A 23,558-nucleotide genomic window follows, 5' to 3' on the forward strand; every position below is an offset into this window, starting at 1 on the left:
GTCAGGGTACCATCTTTGTATTTCAGGGAGCTGTTTTGTTTTTTCTTTCCTGCTTCAGGGACACAAAGCAAACATAAGATCAGGATGTCTAAATTAAAACCCCAGTTGTCTGATGCAAGACTGTCATTGATGTAGTTTCCTTAGAGACAAGGATCAAAAACCAGCAACACCATCTCACTTCTCAGCTCAAAGCAAGTGGTAAGGTGGAATATCACAGCACGCTGCAGCATTCAGACATCATTCATGGTATGCATTATACTCAGTGGTAACCATGGATGATGTACAGTACATCTTTAATACTTTGTGTACTGTACTGCTCTTTTCCCAAGGTCTCCTCTGAAAATGAGCATGTCATCAGAGTTAACCCAGTTAACAAACTATGACTAACCAACTTAATGAATTAATATTGAATTAACTGAGATGTACATAATATGCACATAGCTGGGGGACAGTATACAGCTGTCAAAAATATAATATATGTTGCAGAAATGCAGAGGTGCCAAGCCTTCACCCAGCATTAATGTGGTCATAAGTAGCTGATGATCCACAGAACAGCCATACTAACTAGTTCAACAAGAGGTGCAGAACAATAAGCAATTAACCTCAGAGGTGACCACTGCAACATTTCTTAACATGCACACTCGGCAATAAATTCTGCACAAAGTAACTACAGTAGTACATAACCACAAGTAGCGTCACAAACGTTGGGTGTAATTGAGGAGTATTGCAAGAGTTGCAGCTTTGTCTCAATAGCCATGACAGATATTCAGTGTTCAAAGTAGCTATATAAAGAAACTCAAAACCTCATTAGAAGCTATCAAAGAGTTTGTACAAAACATTATAGTCATTATCTAAACCTATACCCCACTTGCTCAAAGACTTTTGAAGGTAACTTGACTTTCTGCCTTTCTGATATTAAATGGCAAGAAATTCCATAATCTACCAATTCTATAATAAAACTAATTCTTTTTTGAAGATATCTTACATGCACACGATGCTTGAAGGAAAAAATTAGATTCCTAGTGGGATACTGATGTGGTACAAACTCCACATCTAGCATCAGTGTGAAAACCTCACTAACTTGATACCTCTAAATCAGATCTTCCCTTGCTAATCTATATGCAGTTGAAAGTAATGATAGTTGAATAAGCCTGTCCTTATACTTTGAAGGCCTCCTGTTAGTTACTTGCCTTGTAAAAGTATTCTGAAGCCTTTCTAGTTTCTTAATCTGCACACTATTCAAATATATGTCCTTATTACTGCTTTAAATATAGGAACTGTTGCCTTTTCATCCCTACTTAATAGGGAATACAGGAAAGCCTTCCTTACAGCATAATATTTTATTACCCAATTAATGTTATCTTCATATCTAAGCTGTTTATCGACATCTGTTCCTAGGTCTCTAATTATATCCTCCATAGTTATGATACAGTCATCCAAGGGATTTTGTTGACATTGACATGTTGCCCACAACATATAACCTTACATTGTTTAACTCATTACATCCAAGTGACACCTCTAGGTGCATCTGCAGTTAACTTCTACTGGCGCCTCTAGCCATCAAAAATTGCTTGTTCATATCTGCATCAATAGTTGCAAAACCATGCTATGTACAAGTTTTAAAAGACTTCATCGTAAAGTTTACACAATGGCAATCTCAAATGCATTAATATTTGACCTCTGTCCAGTGCAAGTAAATAGATATTAACTATTGTTTTCATGATATTAATTTATATAGATATATTTCTCACATTTTTCCATATATCTCAACAACCAAGTAACAATGACAGAACTCCTTAGCCTCATTTGAAAAACTCTCAGCTGGATGTATGAAATGCTACTGACAGTATGTTTGTAACTTGAGGGGTTGCTGAGATATTGTACATTGTTTACAAAATATTACAAATGTAATAGCTACTGTGTTTACTGTAACTTATAAAATTCGATTTAAGACCTAGAACCTAAAGAATATTAGCACCATAAAAATAGTTTGTGCTGAAGATTTTGCCATTTATACGTCTTTCATAACTCCTATGGTTCCAGAAATATGAACATTTGTTTGAAATGTAAAGACATAATTTGGTTCTGTCAAAAGGCAAAGGCTCCACTCAATGGAAGTTACAGTGCAAAATTCCTGTGCTCCATTGGAATGAATGAGTTAACAAAGAGTATATATTCCTTATTTTAGACAATTTATTTAGGGTACCTAAGCCTCTGTAGAGCTATGTAATCACTTATATATTAGAAACTATTTCTCCAATTTGTGTGCCATCTGCAAACTTGTTTGTCCAGATGTTCATCTCTCTCTCTTGGGAATTCTGACATAAATATACTTAACAGCAGAGGCCCAAGTGCAAACACCTGTGGTACTCCCAAATGGCATATTTATTTCAAGAAAGAGTTTTCTCTTCGAGCCAATTTGCCACCAACCTTTTAAGTCCCGTTCGATTCTCAGCTAGAGCGTCTTCTGTGTGGAAACATATGTGAATGAGCGTGCCTTTGTTGAAGGTTGTGCATCAGGGCTGGTAACTCGGCACGTAAAAATCCACTACCAAACATTAGTGGACCGGAGTTCCGCTGTGGCGACCCCTAACCAGGATAAGCCGAAAGACACAACAACAACTAACATTTACATCTCACACAGCTCTTAAGGTGAGGTACAGAATCAAATAGTGTGGCCTGTGCTATGCAGATTACATTGGTTGACATTTCCAGATCAAGTGTGTCTACTAAGTTAAAACAGAAAATAATTAAACGAGCAGCCCTTCATAAAACCATGCTGGGCTTCAGTTTGAATTCTTCACATCCAAAGTATAGCTCTGCTATAAACTATAATTGACCAGTACCAGACTCCAGTAGGTCTTACCTCATCCAAATACTAGTCTACATTGCTTGTGTGATATAACAGCTCACATGACTACTACCATGAGAAAGAAAAATGCACATGCAGTGTCATATTAGTGATCTCACTTTAAATACCAATAAATGCAGCACCATGAGACTTGGCAAAAGCAGTATAAATCATGATTATTAAACAAATGTTAGATTATTAACAATTACTTCATCACTAGATGTCTGGGAACAAATGAAGACAGCAGCTTAATCTTTCTATAGTGTCTGTGTGTCAAAAACTGAAAAGTGTATTGTGTAGCCCACCAGACCTTAAAGCGACATCTCTAGGCCCTCCAGGGAGATTATTTTACTACCATAGGCACTGGAGTTAGTGTAATGGTTAAGGTCTTCACTAAACAGACACAAAGTCCATGGTTTAATTCTGGCCTCTAGTTAATGTCCAGGCTCATAATAGTCAGCAGACTGCAGTCTGATTGTCCAGTATTTTACCTACATACCTCACTAATCACCCAGCTCCTGAGTACACTTATGTGTTTTGTAGCCTTCAAAATAATTTGAGAAGGAAAAATGATTCCTTACTAGAAAACTTATAGGCTAGAAATTAATTCTATCTGGTCTATAAGGCAATTTCTCATCAGGTTCTAGCTAAAATTGTATTCCTAGATTGTATCTCAGGGGATCTAACACCTCATTGGGAATTCTAAACCTATAAATAAATATCAGCAGCAAACATATTGGGCAATGCTGTCCTAAATTCTTTAACAAGTTTTGTATTACAATCAGGAAAGTTGGTTGTCGATTTCCTTCAAAAATAATTTTGATACATACATGACAGTTAGAAAATATCAACATATTGTTATGTATAAAAAAGCTTCCTGAAGGCCAGTTGGTTACATCCTTTTAAAATGAACCTATACGCCTGTGAATCATATTGGAAAACATACATCATTTCTCTAGGCGGCAGTCTTGGATTTGCAGAATTAGAAAGTGTGAATACTCCTTTAAGCAGACAGTTATGTCTCCATGAATTATATACCTTGTACATCAACCTGGGAGGAAGGAAGACAACAGCATCAGGTACTGAACCCTGTTAGTTTGTAAGACCATCATCCTGCATGGTCTTCACATAGTGTTCCTCAAAGCTGACTGTCAGAAGTGTAGGCCCCACCCAAATTTTAGTTCTTGAACAGACATGAACAATAGATTTTATGTTACACTGATGGCTCTGTTCACTTAATTTCACATCAGATGGTTTGGAGGTGTAAGGCACATGTGCTGTATGACTATCTAACTGGGCACACCTACTTGCATGTATACATCTGCTGGCTTTGTACTTCCTGTCTTGCTGCCTATTCAGGGGCAACCTTCCATGTGCACACACATATATGTACATCTGTGTCTTAAAACTTCTCAAGGACTGTAAGGCTAGTGATGCTATCAGCCTAAATAAGAGTACAGCTGTTTTCCAAAATGGTAATGAAATTGTTGAAATATTAACACCTTTGTTTTCTATGGATTCATATACCAATTGGAAATTTATGTTTGCAAAAAAAATGAATTACATTATGTAGTATAAGACAAAGTCTTTGTTTTAAGTACTGAACACTAATAAAGCTGCAGATTATCATAAGGTTTCCAATATATGGCTACATTTTTTGAGGAAATACCAGTATATACTTCTCACTAACATTTTAGGTTATCTTACTCTACTTGTTAAATTCCTATTGACAGAAAAACAGATATGGCACCCAATATGTAAAAAGATAAAGGGGACAGGACTTCCAGTTCTACAGACAAACTAGCCTCTTGAGCAACATGCATAAGGTTATGGAAAGACTGATCTCAGCTATGTTGGACTCAACCTTTTTTTTGAAACCATTCTGCCTACCACCGGCAGCCCATGCAACCTAAGACCCCATTCAGCCCTCACAGGAAGACAGCCAACACCAGCCAATTCATTCCCCTGTGAGGTGGGAGCCAATCATAAGGCTGCCTTCCAGGCAAATATCAGAGTTTCTCCCCCACCACCTGGAGCACATGGCACCTCTCTGCAGCTTCTGAGGAATGCTAGCACTGCTATTCTATGAGGAGGAACATGCGAGCTTCCCCACATGATTTCCCAACCCTACATGGCTACACAGAGGTAAGACATCCCTCTGGCCTGGACTCCACTGACTGTTCAACCCAGTCATCTTACTGGGTGTTGCCCAAGTGGTGAGCCAAGCTACCTTCCTCCCTGTAGGATGGGTGAGCAACATGCCACTCAGTCCCATTCTCCTTCCTGCTCCTGTGCCTGTGCAGGTAATTAAAAGAGTGAGAAGGAGAGGTGACAGGGTAATGTAGACAATGCATGTTAATGCACAGATAGAGGCAAAGATAGGTAAGCTACATAGCAAGGTAGAGTTTAAGAGCTTAACATGAAATACCAGAGAGTTTTAAGAAAGTATATATATGAAATAAATAGGACTGTTAAACGCATGGAGGGGGAAGTGAGGGGGAGTGACACTGTTTATATTTAGCATACAGACAGGTAAATAAGTAGTCGGATGGGATATTGGGGATAATAAAAACTTATGTGAGATGGAGGCTATATATATATATATATATATATATATATATATATATATATATATATATATATATATATAGTAAAATAATCAAGAGTATTTGATTTTAATATATATTCAGAGTCTTGGTGTTCGCTCTGCTCTGTTCTTTCTGTATGTACACACACACACACACACACACACACACACACACACGCACACACACACACACACATATATATATATATATATATATATATATATATATATAAACAGATATATATAAATAGAAGAACATCAGATTACTCCCAAGATATAATGCCACGAAAAGGTGGAAAGTACAGCTGCGTAAGAGCTTACAATAACAGTAGATGTCCTACTGATCACTGTTGCAATAATCTTAACATACGGGTTTTCACCCACTAACATCTATACCTTCCAGAGAGCGTACATCTGACATGTGACCTCAGATCATATATGCCAGGGTATATAAGCAGATGTACATGAGTACCTCAGACTATCTCCAAGCCAGCAGCCTAAAGACTACTAAGAGAGGAAAGTAGTCAGCTAAGAGGCGTGTAGCTCAAAGAGGTAAGTAAATTCCCCTGAAAGATGTCTATTAGGTGATAGCTTACAACAAAGGGAAAGAGAAATATTGGAGCAGAGGAAGAAAAGAAGGGACGAGGGGAGGGAAGGAATAATGCAACAGTGATCAGTAGGACATCTACTGTTATGGTAAATTCTTACATAACTATGCTATGCAATGACTAAAATCAGTTTTACAGTATTCTTAACATACAGCTGAAGGAGGTAGAGAAAATGGAGGTTGGCTAAAAGGAGGATGGGCTGTCCAGGAGACCAGACAGGACAGACCTAGCAAACACAGCTCTGGATCTTGAAAAGGCATCAGTCTTTGTGACAGTGTGCACAGAAGACCAGGTAGCCGCTTCTAAGATAGACACGGCACCTACAACTTTGTCGAATGCCCCAGAGGAGGCCACTGCCCAAGTGGAATGTGCTTTTGGGCAGGAAGGCAATGCTTTCCCATATTGTGTATAACACAAAGAAATAGTCTTCTTTATCCAAGACGCAATGTTTTGCTTAGAGATGGATTGGCCCAGTTTGGACTCCATGAATGAAATAAAAAGTTGGTCAGTGTTTCTGCTAATTTTTGCTTTGTCCAAGTAAAACCTTAGCTGCCTGTGAACATCCAGTGAGTGGAGAAGTCTTTCCCCTTACTTTGGGGATTAGGGAAAAAGGTAGGCAGCTGGACAGGCTCCCTATTATGTGATCAAAACCCTAGGTAAATATCGATGTCTGAAAATTGCGAATGGCTGTTTCCACACAGGGAAATGAGTCGTTCGGCCATTACATGGATTTTGTTCTTTTTCTGCTGTAGAGCAATCTCAGAGTAGAGTTGGTATATTTAGTTAGGGGGGTGTAGGGGGCACAGCCCCCCACATCAGGGGGTGTGGGGGACAAAGCCCCCTACTTTATTTCTGTTTACAACTTTTTATTTTTATTTTCCCTATGTGGAAACATCCATTTTTGATCTTAAGGGTTCGAGATTTAGTGATCGTCCTTTAGGTGTTCGATAATCTAAGATTTCAATCATGTAATATAGACCCAGTGGATAGCCTTGTTGAGAGACATTTCATTCACTACCTTAGGCATCAATGATGGATTGGCCCTGAGAGTCACCCTGTCCCTATGGAAAATGAGAAATGGTGAAATAGCCATAACAGCGTAAAGTTCAGACACTATACAGCAGAGGTTAGGGCTAGCAGTAGGTTAGTCTTCCAGCTGCAGAATTTTAAACTGGCAGAGGCTGCTGGCACAAAAGGGGGGCAAAGTAAGTTTTTACCAGCACCAATCTGTGATCCCAAGGAGGATAAACAGGTTTCTTAGGTGGCTTAAGGTGTAAGGCCCCCTCATGAAAAGTTTTACCTCTGTCCTGGACATGAGAGAGGATCAACAGGCAAACATGCATGAATGGAAAACAGATGGGCTTTAATGGAAGGGTAAGCTAAACCGGAGTATAATAATTCACAGAGATATTTGAGAACTGAATGGGTATCTGATAAGAGTGGGTCCTGGCTGTACTTGAAGCACCAAATAGAAAATCTTTTCCACTTAGCCATACTTGATTTTCTGGTGGAAGGTTTTCTGTCTGCTTGTAGAACTTGAACAACCTTGTCAAAGAAGAAGTGTCTTTTAGGGATCAGAACTCTATAATCCACAGAGTGAGACTGAATAGACTAGATTTGGATGGAGAAACAGACCTTGCTGTTAAGTGGGCAGATCTGGTTATAATGGTATTTTCCAATAGTTTCCCTTGGATAGCTGGAGTAGGAGGGGAAACTAATGCTGTCTTGGCCAGAAGGAGGCCAGGAGTATGAGCTTTGGAGCTTTGTTTTGAACTTTTAGAAGGATTTTTGGAAGTAGTGGCAAAAGGGAGAAGGCATACAGGAACCTCCCCAGTCACTAGAAAGAGAAAACATCTGAACTCTAAACTAAGGTGAAATGACTCCTGGTGCAGAACAGGGGAAGCTGGTGATTTTCTGGTAAAGCAAAAAGGTCTACGTGTGGTGTTCTCCACTGATGCCTTATTGTTTTGGGGACTTGTTTGTTTGTGAAGGTCCTCCAAGAATCTGCTTAATAAGTCCCCCAGTACATTCCCCTGTGAATGAATGCATTAAGCTGTCAGTCATGACCACTTCTGTGGCTAGGTGCCATGCTTCCTGTGCTGGCCTGCACATTGGGTAACACCTTGTGCCCCTTTGTTTGGTCAGATGATGATGTACACCAGTAGTGAGTCTGGTTTCCATAGATGGACAAAATATGCAGTGCTTGCACAAGGGCTCTCATTTCTTTCAGGTTGATGTTTTCCTTCAGGAGAGGGGAAGACCGCTTCCCCTGTACTTGGTGGGATCCTGTCCAAGTTCCCCATGCTCTGTCCAAAGCATCTGTAAGAACTTGATTGGGTGGGGTTGGGGTGAAAGGAAGTCCTTGATTGAGCATGACCTGTTTTACCCACCAGAGTAGCTCCTTTTTGAGGCAAGGCAATAGAGGGATCAGGGTATCCAGGAGATGGGAATTTTGAGACTAAACTGATTTCAGAAACCACTGAATGTTCCACATATGTAGTTCACCAGAGGAAACATTGGAATGGCAGATGCCATGAAATCCACAGCCCTGAGTACTTCCCTTCCTGTGCAGTAAGACACTGAGTAGAGGTTTTTGAAGAAGGTGGCCAGACTGAGAACTTTTTTCTTAGGAAGGAAGGCAAGCATCCTGCATGTGTCTAGTCTGCAAAACAGAAATACAAGGTCTTGAGTGGACGCAAGATAGGATTTTTGGAAGTTGATTGTGAACCCTGGGATGGATATGAGATGTACCATGAAATGTACATGCTCAAATAGGGATTCTTCATAGAAAGCATGAATACGTAGGTTGTCCAGGTAAGGGAAAACTTGAATTCCCTGTGTAAGGCAGAAGGCTACCACTAGAGCTAGGCAATTTGTTAAAACTTTTGGTGACATAAGAAGACCAAAGGGCAAAGCAGCAAGAAAGGCATGAGGAAAAATAAAAGGCAGAAGGGTATGCAAGGAGAGCATTTTGAAACTGGGTACCTTTAGAAAGGTGTTTAGCAGTAGAGGGATCCAGAATGGGTCTCTGTTTTTCTTCCTTCCTTGACGCCAGAAAGATTCTGGAATAGAACTCTTTTCTATGAAGGAGGATGACACTCTTTCTATGGTGCCTTAATCTACAAAGTCTTGAATGACAGGATCGAGCAAAGGGGGCTAGGTTTGTGGAGGAGGCAGGCCCATTAGACTGAGGATGCTTTCCCATGACAAGGAATAGGATCATAGGATCATAGGAGGTTACTAGGCTAATGGCCCTGGGGCCCTTACAAGCCTAGCCAAGAGTTTGATCACCGAAAAGAAACCTCACTCAGCACCTGTCACCCCTGTTAATGAGGGACACAGGTAGAACCCCTGGTACAAACATGTGGTTTCTCATCCACTCATGAAGGCTGCACTTGAAGAGGTTCAGCGAGGTACTCTGTTTGACATGTAGGTTCATAAGTTCATAGGTGTGTACTAGCCTAACAGCCCTGGAGCTTATATAAACCTAGAGCAAAAAGATTCCCTGGCATCGTGCTTCCTGATGTTAGTTCCCAGTGCCCCTATCAAGCAAGGCCACTGAAGTGATCCCCAGGGTGAACATTCTATTGCCCATCCACTCATCAAGATTTCTCTTGAAGAGGGCCAGTGAAGTACTCTGCTTGACATGGATGGGAAGGTTGTTCCAGAGTATGGGGAGTCTCTGGGTTAGGAACCGGTATGGGAACGAAATGGGGCAAATGTTGCATATTAGATACAGGCCTTACAAGTGGGTAATGTGTGTGAAGTTAGACTTACGGATCTGGAGCAACTCTAGTAGGGCAGGGTCCGAGATTGCCTTGTAGGCAAGATGCAGAGCACCTCTGTACAACCTGTATGATACCAAGTAGAGTGATAGTGATTTGAGCCTAATCACATAGACAGGTATTGGAGGTCATGGATTCTCTTTGTGAGGTATTTCTGTGACCTTTCCAGTTGGTGCAGATGCCTGAAGAGGTACATGCCAAACAGGACGATAAACTCAATTATTGGTCTAATGAGGGAGGAGTATAGAGAGGTAATAACCTCCTTTTTCTGGATGCAATCCCTTTACTTATGAGATGAACCAAATAAAAGGCTTTTCTGACCACTGCTGCTTCATGATGGTCGAATTTGAGATTGTTATCAACCTGAGTACTCATGTGTCTCACCACAGGTTGTGTGTTTAGGGGGTTACCGTTGATGTGATAATCAGTAGGGGCCGTGTTTTTGCCGAATGGTATGATGATACATTTTTCTGCATTTAGCTTAAGGCCATGACTTTGGGACTAGTCATTAGTTATTGTGAGACCTTCTTGCAGTATATTAGCATCATTTGAGAGTCAATGACAGCACCCAACTTACAGTCGTCCATAAATTTGGTCAGCCTGGAGCTCTGAGAATTAGATGCTTAACAGTAGGGGTTACAGGACAGATCCTTGGGGAACTCCACTAGTGACATGTCTGCTAACTGAGTTGGAGGTGCCTATTTTGACCTTGAGGGTCCTGTCGGTTTGCCACTTGGCCACCCACCTGATAAGATAGGGATTTACGCCAAGTTGTGTTAGCTTTTCAATGATGCCTGAGTGGGGTATTGTGTCAAAGGCCTTGGCCAAGTCAAGGTAAGCTGTATGTACTGACTTTCCTTCATCCAGGGCCTTGGTGACAGTCTTAAAGAAGTCAACCAGGTTCAACAGGCATGATCTACCCTTGATGAATCCAAACTGGGTGGAGTCAAATGCTTTGAGATTGCCTATGTCCTTGTTTATGAGATCCATAATAACATGCTGCATGTCTTTACAGATCAGACTTGTCAAGCTAATGGGGTGATAGTTTTTAAAGTCAGTAGTGGCACCACATTTGTGCAAGGGGATGACAATGGCAGTTCTCCACTCTGCTGGAATGAAGCCTGTACTTAGGCTGTGGTTGAATAGGGTGTTCAATGGCAAAGACAGTTCTTACTGGAGATGGTGCAGAATACAGCCTGGGATACTATCTACGGAGATATGAGGTGCAGGACGGGGATGTCGAAAGGGCCTTTGAGGGCAGGGGGGGTGAAGTTTGCACTGAACCTATCTGCTAGCAGGTTGGCCAAGTCAACAGGATCAGTGTAAATGATACTGTTAAGTACTAATTCGGAACAGACCTGGGCTTTGCCATGGAGGTTCCTGACGTAACTGAAGAATGCTTTGTGGTTTCCCTTTATTTCAGAGGCTAGTTTCAATTCATAATTGGCTTTGGAGGTTTTCACTAGTGATCTAATTTGCTTATTGAGGTTAAGGAGGGAGTTTTTCCAATTTGGAATTTCTTCCCTTTTACGCTTGGACAACAATTTCTTCCTTTTGTTGTAAAGCCTGTCGATAGAGGATGTCCACCAAACAGGTTTGTGTTTCCTTAAGGAACAAGTTTTAGTTCTATTGGATATGGCTGAGTCCATGCAGTTGCACAGGTGCTTGTATACTGCACTGGCATACTGTTCAGCATAGTTGTCTGCATCCTCTGAGGGAGGCAGTGGTGTGAAGCTACAGATCCCCTCAAGGCACTTTGTAAATTCAGTTTGGTCTTTTAGGTGCCAGTGGCTGAGAAACAGGAGCTGAAGGTGTAGACTAAAAGGATTCCTGGTATGCATCATTTAGTACTGGAAGGACTGGTATGGGGGCTGAAGTGCCCATTTCCAGGAGGCTATGGTATCTCTTTTGAACTCAGAGGTGCAAGACTGTGAGTTATCTCAGGGTCCTTTGAGTTTCTTCTTTGGTGGAAGGGAAACATCGGATGCTGAAGGTTCCCTCATTTTGACTTGGGCCAGGCTTTAAAGACTATGAGTTCTGAAGAACATGTTAAGGGAGGAAAGTCTTGACCTAAGGGTTTTAAGAAAAAAAATGACTGGCAGATGGAATAAGTTTTGTAGTCGTGCTCCAGGCCTAAACAAAAAAGGCCCTTAGTGTGCAGGTTCTTGTATGGGATCTCCCTACCACACTCCCACTTACTCCTCCTAGCTAACATCTAACCAAAATTATCTACACAATCAAAAAGTGCAGAAAAATGAAGCAACAGTACCAACAACCCAACAAAGATCAGTCCAACAGAAGTATAACCTGCATTCAGGCTGGTGTCAATATACTCTGGGGTACTCATGAATATGTCCACCTATATACCCGGACATATACAAGCTAAGGTCACATGTCAGACATACGACCTCTGGAAGGTAAAGCTTTGGTACACCTGACAGATGTCAGCAAATGAGAACCCATATGTTAAGAATACTGCAATGTGATTTCAGTAAGGACATCTGTGGGTTACAGTGATGGCGGTGGAAGACAAGTAAGTGAAGGAAGTTAGATTGTGCAGAATCAGTTGAGAATGAGGTAGCAATTAAGCAATGGGATGGAATCAAGGTGGCTTGGATGATGGAAATAATGGAGTATAGTGGATGGCAAAATTGATGATGATGTGATTGAATTAAGGAATTAGAGAGTTACAGAAAGAACAGATTCATATAAATGAAAAGAAGAAAGTGGAAATGGAGGATGAGATAATAGTTAAGGTGGACAAGATTAAGAATCTGCAGGAAGAATTAGATGAGTCAGAATGAGGATGCAAGTGGGAGAAGATAGAACAGGGAGCAGGTGGAATAATAAAGGAGAGATGTGAACTTAATATGTAAGCTAAAGGACATGAGCATATCTCTTAACTGTCCAGATGTTTTGACTTATATTTTTGATCTGTTCCTCATAAAATGTGTGGTCTTCTGGCAAATCACTGAGGACTGAAGTTACTAAATATTGATATACATTTGAGATATGAGTTTCAGACTTGAGATCCTTCAGAAAATGCATGCCAACACAAATTTTATTCTAACCACTTTCTAAGTTTATAAGTGCAATATTCAAAATATATTCCTATTTCTAGTCGTTTATCCCCGTTATTTTGGACTTTGTCCAGATTTCTTGCTGTAAGAGGTTGAGAGGTTTGGACATGAAGAAGAAAGCAAGGGTAGCTGTAATGGAAGCAGAAGACTGCGGGGGAATTGACCAAAATAAAGAAATGAGAGCGGAGTTCAGGAAATGAAGAAATTATGCGTGCAAAAGGAAGTAGGTGAGATGAAGTTTGAGGAAATGGATGGACCAGGATTACGGGAGGAGGACAGAGATAACTGTACAAAGAAGTTAGCATGTGAAAGATTATTGCAGCAATCAGAGATATGAACAAAGGTAGAGAAAGTGGCCTACACAGTTTACTGACTGATCACTGTAAACTAGTAGAAATGCACGTAGGAGAATATATGACAAATTTATTTAAAAAATGGAAAAGGACTAGTAAATGTCACAATCTTTGTGTCAGGCAGACATGGAAGTGCTATATAAGGTGAAGGAGGGGGAAGGATCAGTAAATTATATACAAATCTCTTTATGCAATAGTTATAAGAAATAATAGGTAGGGTGTACTTAGTTAGGTTGGACACTGTATTACCAAAGGTAGTTGAGGAATCATAAGCATGTTACATGAAAGAAGATACAGATTTGGTACATCACCCCAAGAAATATTTATTAATAGGGGTTGGAAGGTGGTATAAAAGTCTATAAGGTTGCCATTGCAAGAAGTAGGAGAAAAGTAATTGGGTGTTAAGTTATATATGTATCTCCTACTACACAAAAACTAAGTGCAGTCTTGCAGCTGATATATTTAAGTAGCAAGGGGTGTGGGGGGCACAGCCACCCACATGGGGGGTGCAGGGGTGCTTGCCTTCCTGCTTACACTTGGTGTAAAGTGCTATGATTTATGTTGTTTAAACTCAGTATATGTATGATATGTGTTTTCAGTGTTTTGAGATTCAGTGTTTTGAGTTTTCAGTGTTATGAAGTGAATCTATATATATATATATATATATATATATATATGTGTGTGTGTGTGTGTGTGTGTGTGTATATATAACAATGGGAGACATTAGGAAGAGGAATTGAGAAAAGCTACAGGATATGATAAAGTGTTAGATAAAAGGTATACATTCATTGAGAGAAACGAGGCAGAAAGAGTACTGATGTTATAGTTGGTAATTAATATGCTAAGATATGCACATCAAGCCAATGGCAGTATGGTTAGGGAAAAATACAGAAAATACCTGACAGATTTATATGGAGAGGAAACAAGAATATGATATGAGAGAAAGAATAAGGACCAAAAAGACAGAAGGAAATTGAGGTATGCCTGAGTTTATGAGGTATATAGTGGTGGTGATTGTAGCACAGAAATTGAGAGGTGTGTAACACAAGATAAAATGGAAGGTATAGGAGAATAGTGATAGTAGGAGGGAAAGAATATACTTATGAAGACAGAAGAAGTAACAGAGGTGGGACTGAGAGAACTCATAAACAAAGTGGCAAGACTGAGAAGAATACAGGGGACTAGCATTAGGGATGTGATGAGCAAGAGGCAGCAGTAAATATTCAGCCAGGTATTAGGGTAGAAAAAGAGTTAATATACATTTGAACAAAGGGAAGAGGAGGTGAAAAAACAGCAGTATATGAATTTTGAGCAGGCAATGGAGACTTTTGAATTTAAGATTGGAGAAGAAAGAGGAAAGACAGAAATGATATAAGGAAAGTGTTAGAGGAAAGGGGTGCGACTGTGGAAGTATAGAAAAAGTAGAAAGTGGCAAATATAGGTTCATAGGTGTGTACTAGGCTAATGGCCTTAGAGCCTTTACAAACCTAGCCCATAGGATTACCCTGACATCGTGCCACCCGACCTTAGTTCCCAGTGCCTCTGTCGAGTAGAGCCACTGGAGTGATCCCGGGGTGAATTTTCTATTTCCCATCTACTCATCAAGGTTTCACTTGAAGAGGGCCAGTGAGGTGCTCTGTTTGACATGTATGGGAAGTCTATTCCATAGCATGGGCAGTTTCTAGGTTATGAACCTGTCCCTCCAGCATGTTCTGTTGATTGTGGTAATGAGGTAAAGGTCTCTGGAGCATGTGATGTGGAGGGATTGTTTTTTTTTTTAGATGTAGCATTTCTAACAGAGCTGTATCAGACATGGCCTTGTCTGTCAAGCAGAGATCACCTCTAAGTAGGCGAAATGACACAGAGAATTGTTGGTGTTTTTTGAGTCTATCCATATAGGACAAGTGTTTAAGGCCTATGATCCTCTTTGTGAGGTACTTTTGCAGTCTCTCCAGTTGTTGCAGGTGTCTAGTGAGGTACATGCCAAATGGGACATTGTACTCGATGATTGGCCTAATGAGGGAAAAGTAGAGGGAGACAATGACCTCTTTCTTCCTGGATGCAAAACCCTTAGTAATGAGATGTGCCACATTGAAGGACTTTCTGACCACAGTGGCAATGTGGTGGTCAAAAGAGAGGCTGGTGTCATCCTGTGTTCCCAGATCTCTTATAACACCTTCTATGTTCAGCGGACTACCATTGATGTGGTAATGCATGGGAACTGGGTTTTTCCCAAAGGGGATGACGACACATTTTTTGGCACTGAGCTTAAGGCCATGGTTCTGACACCAGTCGTTGGTCTCATTGAGGCCTTTCTGCAGGATGTCAACATCACTTGGTGAGTTAATAATAGATCCCAACTTGCAATCATCTGTGAACTTTGTCAGCTAGGAAACCCTTTGTGTTGTCCTGGACTTCAGAGAAGTAGATACCAAACAGGAGAGAGATATGGGATAAGAGGTAAAAGCAGTTGGATTTCATAAGCTGAGAGAGATGCGGGTGGCAGAAAGAGGAATAGGGGATTGATGAGATGCATTCGGAAGCATGGAAATGGCAAGCAGTCTGAAGGTTTCCAGGTTAGTGACAACTCAGCATATGGAGCTGTTACACTGGTAGTATAACATCCAAGGAGACAAGAAGGTTAATAAGAAAGCACAGAGTTCCGGAGAGGTGGGGGTGTAGATAATATCCATAGGTCATGGAAATGTAAAGTAATATAGAAAGAATGGCAGGCAGGCATCCAAAATCATATGCAGCAAGTTGTAAAATAAAGAGGTAAAGGAAGAATACATGTTGTGCTTATTCAGCACAGGTAAAGGGCAGGGGATTTTGGGGAGAGATAAAGAAGAAAATGTAATTAATGGCAGAACAGATGAAAAAAGAAATTCCTAGGTGCTGGAAATCAAGGGATTCTTGCAGTGTTAGGGAGGACAGCCTAGAACAATGGTTAAGGCATATAGTAGTGAATCAGTGAGGGCAATAGGACCTGGGTAAAACAATAAAAGCGAGGAGTGGTTCAGTATAAAAATATATGGGGGACAAGACTGGCATAATGGTTATGGACTTTACCTCACAAGTACAAAGTACAGAGTTTGATTCTGACCTCTGATTATTAGCTAAACTTATTATAGCCTGCAGACTGATAGCCAAATGTTTACCTATGAACTATGAAACAATTGCAAAAGGCACCAATTAAACAATGTACAATTTTGTGCTTGATTCATAATGTACAAAAGTGTTATATGGTTGCACTGTGTAATATGGACAGATTGTTGATTATGCTGAACTTAAAATGTTGTGCATGAATTCAGAAAAATGATCTAGAAAAAAAGCTGAAAGAAAAAAATCTGAAACTGTCTTGTGTTTTTGAAAAGTAAAAAGTCATGGGTATTCAGAAGCCATGTAGCTGAAACACTGATGTGTCCTTAAAGGGTCATTTGTATACATTCCACTACAGGGGGTTCAAGATTTTACACAGTAAAGACTCTAGCTTGGCTGGGTCTTTTTTGCCATTTTTTTGTCTGTGTGACCTTATTGCCCTTTGGTTTAAACCTATACACATACATACAAGCACATATGCACACACACACACACACACACACACACACACACACACACACACACACACACACACACACACACACCACATATGCATGTGTGTGTTTCAGTGTGCATGCACACACATGTGTGTGTATATATATATATATATATATATATATATATATATATATATATATATGTGTGTGTGTGTGTGTGTGTGTGTGTGTACATGTCACTTCATGGTCACACAATCATGATGAAACAAGAAAGACCCAAAACTTTCAATTACTGCTGCCATACAAATAGAAACAGCACTGGCAGTAACTCCATGTGGAGCACAGTGTTGTTAGTTGTTTATCAAGGCAGTGTACTCAGAGAGATGAAACATCAATCAGTTCACATGTGACTAAGAGGAAGAAAGCCTATTTCACTGCTACATTACTCTGCTAGGTTTCAGACTTGACTACATTTATGAGATGGAAGGAATAGTAGAATGTTAAATCTCTCTCACATTTCCTGCAGATGCTTCCCTTTTTTCTGAATTGCTGACATATTTTGCTTGTGTGCTCTTTCCTTTATTATTGCCTGGCAGTGTCCATCATATTCATTCTATAAACTTTAGATTACCATGTAGGTCTTTGGCATCCTCATTTCTATTACCCTTACGTCAGTTTCACCCCACATATGGGGCACGTGTACTAGACATACGTGTGAAAGTCATCATCATAGCACTTACAATAGTGATGCAAACATGCCAATTGAAAATTATCTGCTTTTACATCTTGTTAAAAGACTATTATGGTATAGAAGCTCAAGTTGTCTTTTTCCACTCTCCCCTCCCATGTATATCAAAAAGATCAGCTGAATCTGTGCATGAATTCCTTTTGGTATGGATGAAAAGATTTATACATACATATGTTTGATATTAAATAGACTTCCACGGCGGTGCAGCGGTAGCGTTGTTGCCTCACAGCAAGAGGTTTTCCCGTTCAATTCTCGGCTGGAATGTGGGGAGTGCCTTCTGTGTGGAGTCTGCATGTCCTCCCCGCGGTTGGGTGGGCGTTCGAAAGACATGCGTAAATGGGCATGCCTTTGTTGAAGGTTGAACGCCGAGCTGGAACCTCCCTCTGTGTTCGTGAAAATCTACTGCCAATCATTTGCAGACCGGCGTTTGCTGTGGTGACCCCTAACCGGGAAAAGCTGAAAGACAACAACATGTTAGATCTTAAATAGTGATGTGTATGATATATTATTGTCCCAAATCTGACAATCTTACCTCTCAGCTGCTACAAATTAGGCATAGCAGTATGATTTTTGACCTCAAATTTAGGGTTGCTCCTCTTATATTTAATCATCTTTCTTCATAAAATCAAGCCTTTTTAAGGCTTGTAGTTTTGAGCCTGTACATTTTCTTTTCAATAGCTATATCATTTCTGGTACCTGATGACCTTCTTTTCTGAAACAGCAGAAAGCATTCCATTTCCTGACCTACCAATATCATTTTTCTAAAGGTCAGAGCTATAATTTTTTAAGACACAGAGATTGTAAGTGAGGTATGCATACAAGCCAGAAAGTTGTCACTGTCAGTGAAATTTTCAGATCTAAAAAACTGTATGGATTTTGTAATATAATACCCAAGCAAATCAGGAATTCACTGCATGTGTTATCTCTGCTCTTGTACAGTTTGTTTCCTTAGATTTTGTCTTGCTTTGGCCATTGTTCTGCCATCCTTTGAATTGTGTACAGCCTGCTTCAGTCTTTCCAACAAGGTAAGAGAGAAAACTTACTATTCTGAATGAAATCTCCTCCAATAGCTTGCATTATGACAATACCACAGCATTTCTTCTGAGGGAGATATTGCTCTTTCCTAAAAGCCATGGCATGTCTTCTGACTTCATTTTCATTTCCAGTTTTGCTTTCTTTTTAATCCTTCCTCCTCTAACTATCAGCAGTAGCCTGGTCACCTGTAACACTTCTGATCTCCCATTCTGACACAGTGTTTAACATTACCTTCCATTGCCACAGTCTTCAGTATTATCACTCTGATGGGGGTCCCACTTTTTCCTAGAGAGATAAGCCTTTCAGTGACCAATTGATGAGGGAGGGAAGCTTGTACCAGGATGATATAATTCAAGTGTGGATATTATTTTCTTATATGCTGTAAACATCCTTTGACCTGGAAGGCAGGCAGCCTCCAATGGAATCTAATATTAATGCTTACATGAATGTTCATGGTAGCATATGTGTACAGTACTCACAGGGATGCTCCTGCAGGGGTATATCCACTTCCTTACAAGAAAGGAGAGCTAACTTCTAGTTACTCTATCCCACCTTACTGATGCAGTGGTCCAACACTTGGCTTAGTGTTCAAACCTTAACCATTGGCACCACAAGCTGGAGCTTAACAATTGCACCAGCAGGCATCTGGCATGCTCTTCCTTAATTCTTTGAATATAGTCATATCTAGGAATCCTTTTCTTGCTTTCGCATATGAGCACCTTTTTTATCATTAGCTTCACATCCCTGCATTACTGGATCCAAAGTACAAGAGTTTGCACTTGTTTCTGTCACTCTGTAAAACATTCTTCATCTTTATGTAGGTCCACTGTCATCTTTCTTTACAGCATGCAGTCTACCTTATATAAATGTTAGGTCCATCTACAAAAATTCACTTCTCAGCTGTATTCTCCATATTGTCCTTCATGAAATCCTTCATTAACACTAACCCATAGTCAATGTTCATGTCCCCTTCTGGTTTTCTCTGTTTTCACACTTTTGAGCTCTGCTGTTTCAGCTTTTATTCTTATCAGTTAGTCTGTTCATGTCCATGGTCTAAACTATAAGCAGAAAGCCTACTGCAAATAGTATTGTCAAATGGATTTTGAATCAGAGTCGAAAGCCTTCACGACATTCAGTAGATCAAATCAGGTATTGTACTTATCCCTACTCTGCTCTCCAAAACAAATAAGCATTTTATACTAACCCCCCTCTTCGATTTCTTGATGGTTATGTATATTCTGTTATCTTTTGTTGAAATGTCACTGTGTTTTGTAATAAAGCGTTGGCTAGTCAAATTATGTTATTTAACTGTACTTCACTTTACTTTCACGCACTTCAAGTATTCTTTGCTGTTCTAAAAGAACAACCTAAAACAGTAGCTGCACACAAATATATATTTAATACATACAGTATGCAATATTTCACATTGTAATTACTTTCTGTGTTTCACCTTACTGATCCTAAATGGATGCTCTTCAGTATTCCATGGTTCAAATGTTTTTTTCCAGGTTCCTTTGAAGTATATGGCATTAGCCAGAATAAGCACGGTATCACTTTCAACACTACCTTCAGGTAGCAGGTCTTTTATCTTTCCTGGGGAAGACAGTTTTATGAATTAGATGAGAAATGCATTAATTATGCTCACAGTTATAAAATTCAAGCCTATTACTTCTAGAAATACAATGGAAAAGTCCATTATGAGCTGAGATGTGTACATTTATATCAAAGCAAGTATGCAAGAAAAAAAAATAACAGGCAGGTCAGCGGAGAGATACATATGAACATATGTATTCTAAAGACAGACTTCTTGAACAACCTATGTAGTGAGTAAGGTTAGGAGGAACAATCTGTATTAAGCAACAAAAATGGGCTTATAGTCATGCTTGGTACAGTCTGTAAATCAGATAGTACTAGCCTAAACATATTAAAAAGATGTCACGTGAAAATTATCCAAATGATACAGGCAGGCAAATAAATACAACAAAACCAACATTTAATTCATGTTTGATTGGCAAAATGAAAAGCATGCAATTCAAGGAATACAACAAAAGATATTGGCATGTGCAAAACAGAAGTAATGCTGCCAGCCATGAAAGTGCTTGGTACAGATGCAGAATGCTGATTATGGCTATACCATACTTATACTGCATGGTGAAATGATCAAAGGGGCATTAACTGCTAATAGAGACCTGTGGCACCACTTGTCAGACCAGAATGCGCTAAACAGTGATGATTATTCAGCAAACAATAAAACAAACTTCTAAAAGTTGTTTGCAACTTGGCAAATAAAACTTTCCACTTGTCAGCCTGGGATATTGTAGATAACAGGTAAGCAGCATTTGATGGTGTCCTTAGCTACATACTGCGGCACGTGGAAGAGAATACAGCATTCACTACTAATCTCCCAGGAGAATTACACACCATTTGCAGGCATTCCGTGGACTAGTAGGACTGCCAGTGGTACTATAATGTGGCACCACATAGCCATCAAAACTTCAAGGGGTAAATATTAGATGACATATATGAATCAGAAGGGGTGCCTACACCATCAGGTGCCAAATTATGTGCAAGCAGAAAGGTCTCCACACCAACCTGTTCCCAGTGATGTTAGACAGTACACCCAGGAGAATGTGTGGCCAGCATATGTACAGATGTCTTCTCGGAGAAATTATTCATCCTCTACCGCAAAGATTCAGAATGAGCCATAAGTCCAATGAGCAAAAAACTACCAGAGTAACATTTATTGCATTCAGTACTACTAGTGCATGTATGTGCAGGTGGGGAACTACATATCAGCAACATGAATGCAAAACTGCACCATGAACACATACGTCAGATCGCATCAAACTGAGATTGCCATAACTGTGCGCAACACTTACCTGGTTTTAGGATATTAAATTAATGAGCGTTTACCCAAGTGGATATTGTGAACACAAGTTTTTTATTTTTTTAAGCAAATGTTGCAAAACTCAGCGGGCTTTTTTAGGGGTTCTGTGCCCCTGTAAAAATGGCATTGCCCTATACATCCAAATATTATTATGAACTATTCTAGGGTAAATGTATCTTGGGTATATGGAGGGGAAATGCCTAGCAGCAAACTCCTTGAATCCCAAATGCTTAAAAAATATTTTGAGTAGTATAGCATGATATAATGCTCTCTGACTGAATCATCAACTCCAGGTTTACCATTAGACTGTTTCAGAATTGTCAGGGATGTTACTTATTGGTATTAGAATGCATCCTCATTCTTTACTAAACTATTACTTTGACTTGCTGACACACCATTGAGATTTAAACCCACTAATATTCAGAAAGGGTCACTGCAGACTGATCGTGCATAAGTTTCCATAATTAAAAATGTCTGTTATTTTATAAACTCTGTAAAAGATTAATACCAGCGAGTATAGTGGCCCTGTTTTTTTTTTTTTTTTAAGATTCCCACCATGACTATCCTTATCCTGCCTCCTTCCACCCAATTGATCATTCCTCTTAAAAAAGATAGCCATCAGTTGTTGACTCGTAATGACGAGCCTTATGATCCATTCATCCCATAACCATGGTAAGGCTCATTTGTTCCCCTAAAATGTAAAAACTGGACATAGTATGTAGGCTATCATTTGTATGAGGTTACTCCCTACTTAATCTGCCCCTCCCTACAGCGACCAAAGGCTGTCATATGTGAGAGAACCTATCCATGTTTCAGCATGCATGTGCATGCCTCACTGGCTTATGACTAGCTCATGACCACAGTGAGCCATCAAAGCATCATGTTAAGCCATCTCCCTCCCCTCAGAATGAGCAAGCCAGCATTAGCAACTCACTCCCCTTCATCCTGTTCCACCCCACACCTTTCAGTGCCCAGGCCACTAAATGAACCCAGGTCATTAGAGCTGTAGTTGGGGCTTTATCATTGCACACTTTCTAATCACAGCAAAAGTGTCTCTGATTTTGAGAATTTTCTGCTCTCGTTTATTTGTTAAAGAGGAATATCCATCCGGGCAGAATACATTTTCAGTTAAGTCCCAGAGAGAAAATCTCCAAACATGAAGGCAAAATGAGAAGAATGCGATAATGCAAACATATAAATGCATGCAAATAACAATATGTATAGGTTCATAGGTTCATAGGAGTATACTAGGCTAATGGCCCTGGGGCCTTTACAAGCCTAGCCATAGGATTACCCTGGCATAGTGCCACCCGACCTTAGTTCCTAGTGCCTCTGTCGAGTAGAGCCACTGGTGTTATCCCCGGGGTAAAGTTTCAGTTTCCCATCCACTCATCAGGATTTCACTTGAAGAGGGTCAGCGAGGTGGTCTGCTTGACATGTATGGGAAGTCTGTTCCATAGCATGGGCAGTCTCTGGGTTATGGACCTGTCCCTCCAGCATGTTCTGTTAATTGTGGTAATGAGGTTGAGGTCTCTGGAGCATGTGGTGTGGAGGGATTGGGATTTCTTTAGATGTAGCATTTCTAATAGAGCTGGGTCAGACATGGCTTTGTAAGTCAAGCAGAGATCTCCTCTAAGTAGGCGATATGAGACAGAAAATAGTTGGGAGTTTTTTCAGTCTGTCCATATAGGACAAGTGTTTAAAGCCTAGGATCCTCTTTGTGAGGTACTTTTGCGGCCTCTCCAGTTGTCGTAGGTGTCCAGTGAGGTACATGCCAAATGGGGTGTTGTACTCGATGATTGGCCTAACAAGGGAAGAGTAGAGGGAGACAATGACCTTTTTTCTTCCTGGATGCAAAACCCTTAGTAATAAGATGTGCCACATGGAAGGACGGTCTGACCACATTGGCAATGTGGTGATCAAAAGAGAGGTTGCTGTCAACCTGTGTTCCCAGATCTCTAATAACACCTTCTGTGTTCAGTGGACTACCATCAATGTGGTAATTCATGGAAACTGGGTTTTCCCCAAAGGGGATGACGACACATTTTTTGGCATTTAGCTTAAGGCAATGGTTTTGACACCAGTCAT

At 40.2% G+C, this 23,558-nt stretch overlaps 1 protein-coding gene across 1 annotated transcript in view; it reads right to left on the reverse strand.

The window, feature by feature from the left end:
- The window catches only part of LOC122796629 (leukocyte elastase inhibitor-like), a 192,464-nt gene that overhangs the window by 38,651 nt on the left and 130,255 nt on the right, over positions 1–23,558 (reverse strand). Inside the window, exon 4 of the mRNA XM_044065251.1 lies at positions 20,034–20,176. Coding sequence (XP_043921186.1) covers positions 20,034–20,176 — 143 coding nt within the window. The remainder of the gene's footprint in view (positions 1–20,033; positions 20,177–23,558) is intronic.

The sequence above is a fragment of the Protopterus annectens genome, chromosome 3.part0 (assembly GCF_019279795.1).
Source record: "Protopterus annectens isolate FY-2018-M chromosome 3.part0, PAN1.0, whole genome shotgun sequence".
In the NCBI taxonomy this organism is placed as follows: Eukaryota; Metazoa; Chordata; order Ceratodontiformes; family Protopteridae; genus Protopterus; species Protopterus annectens.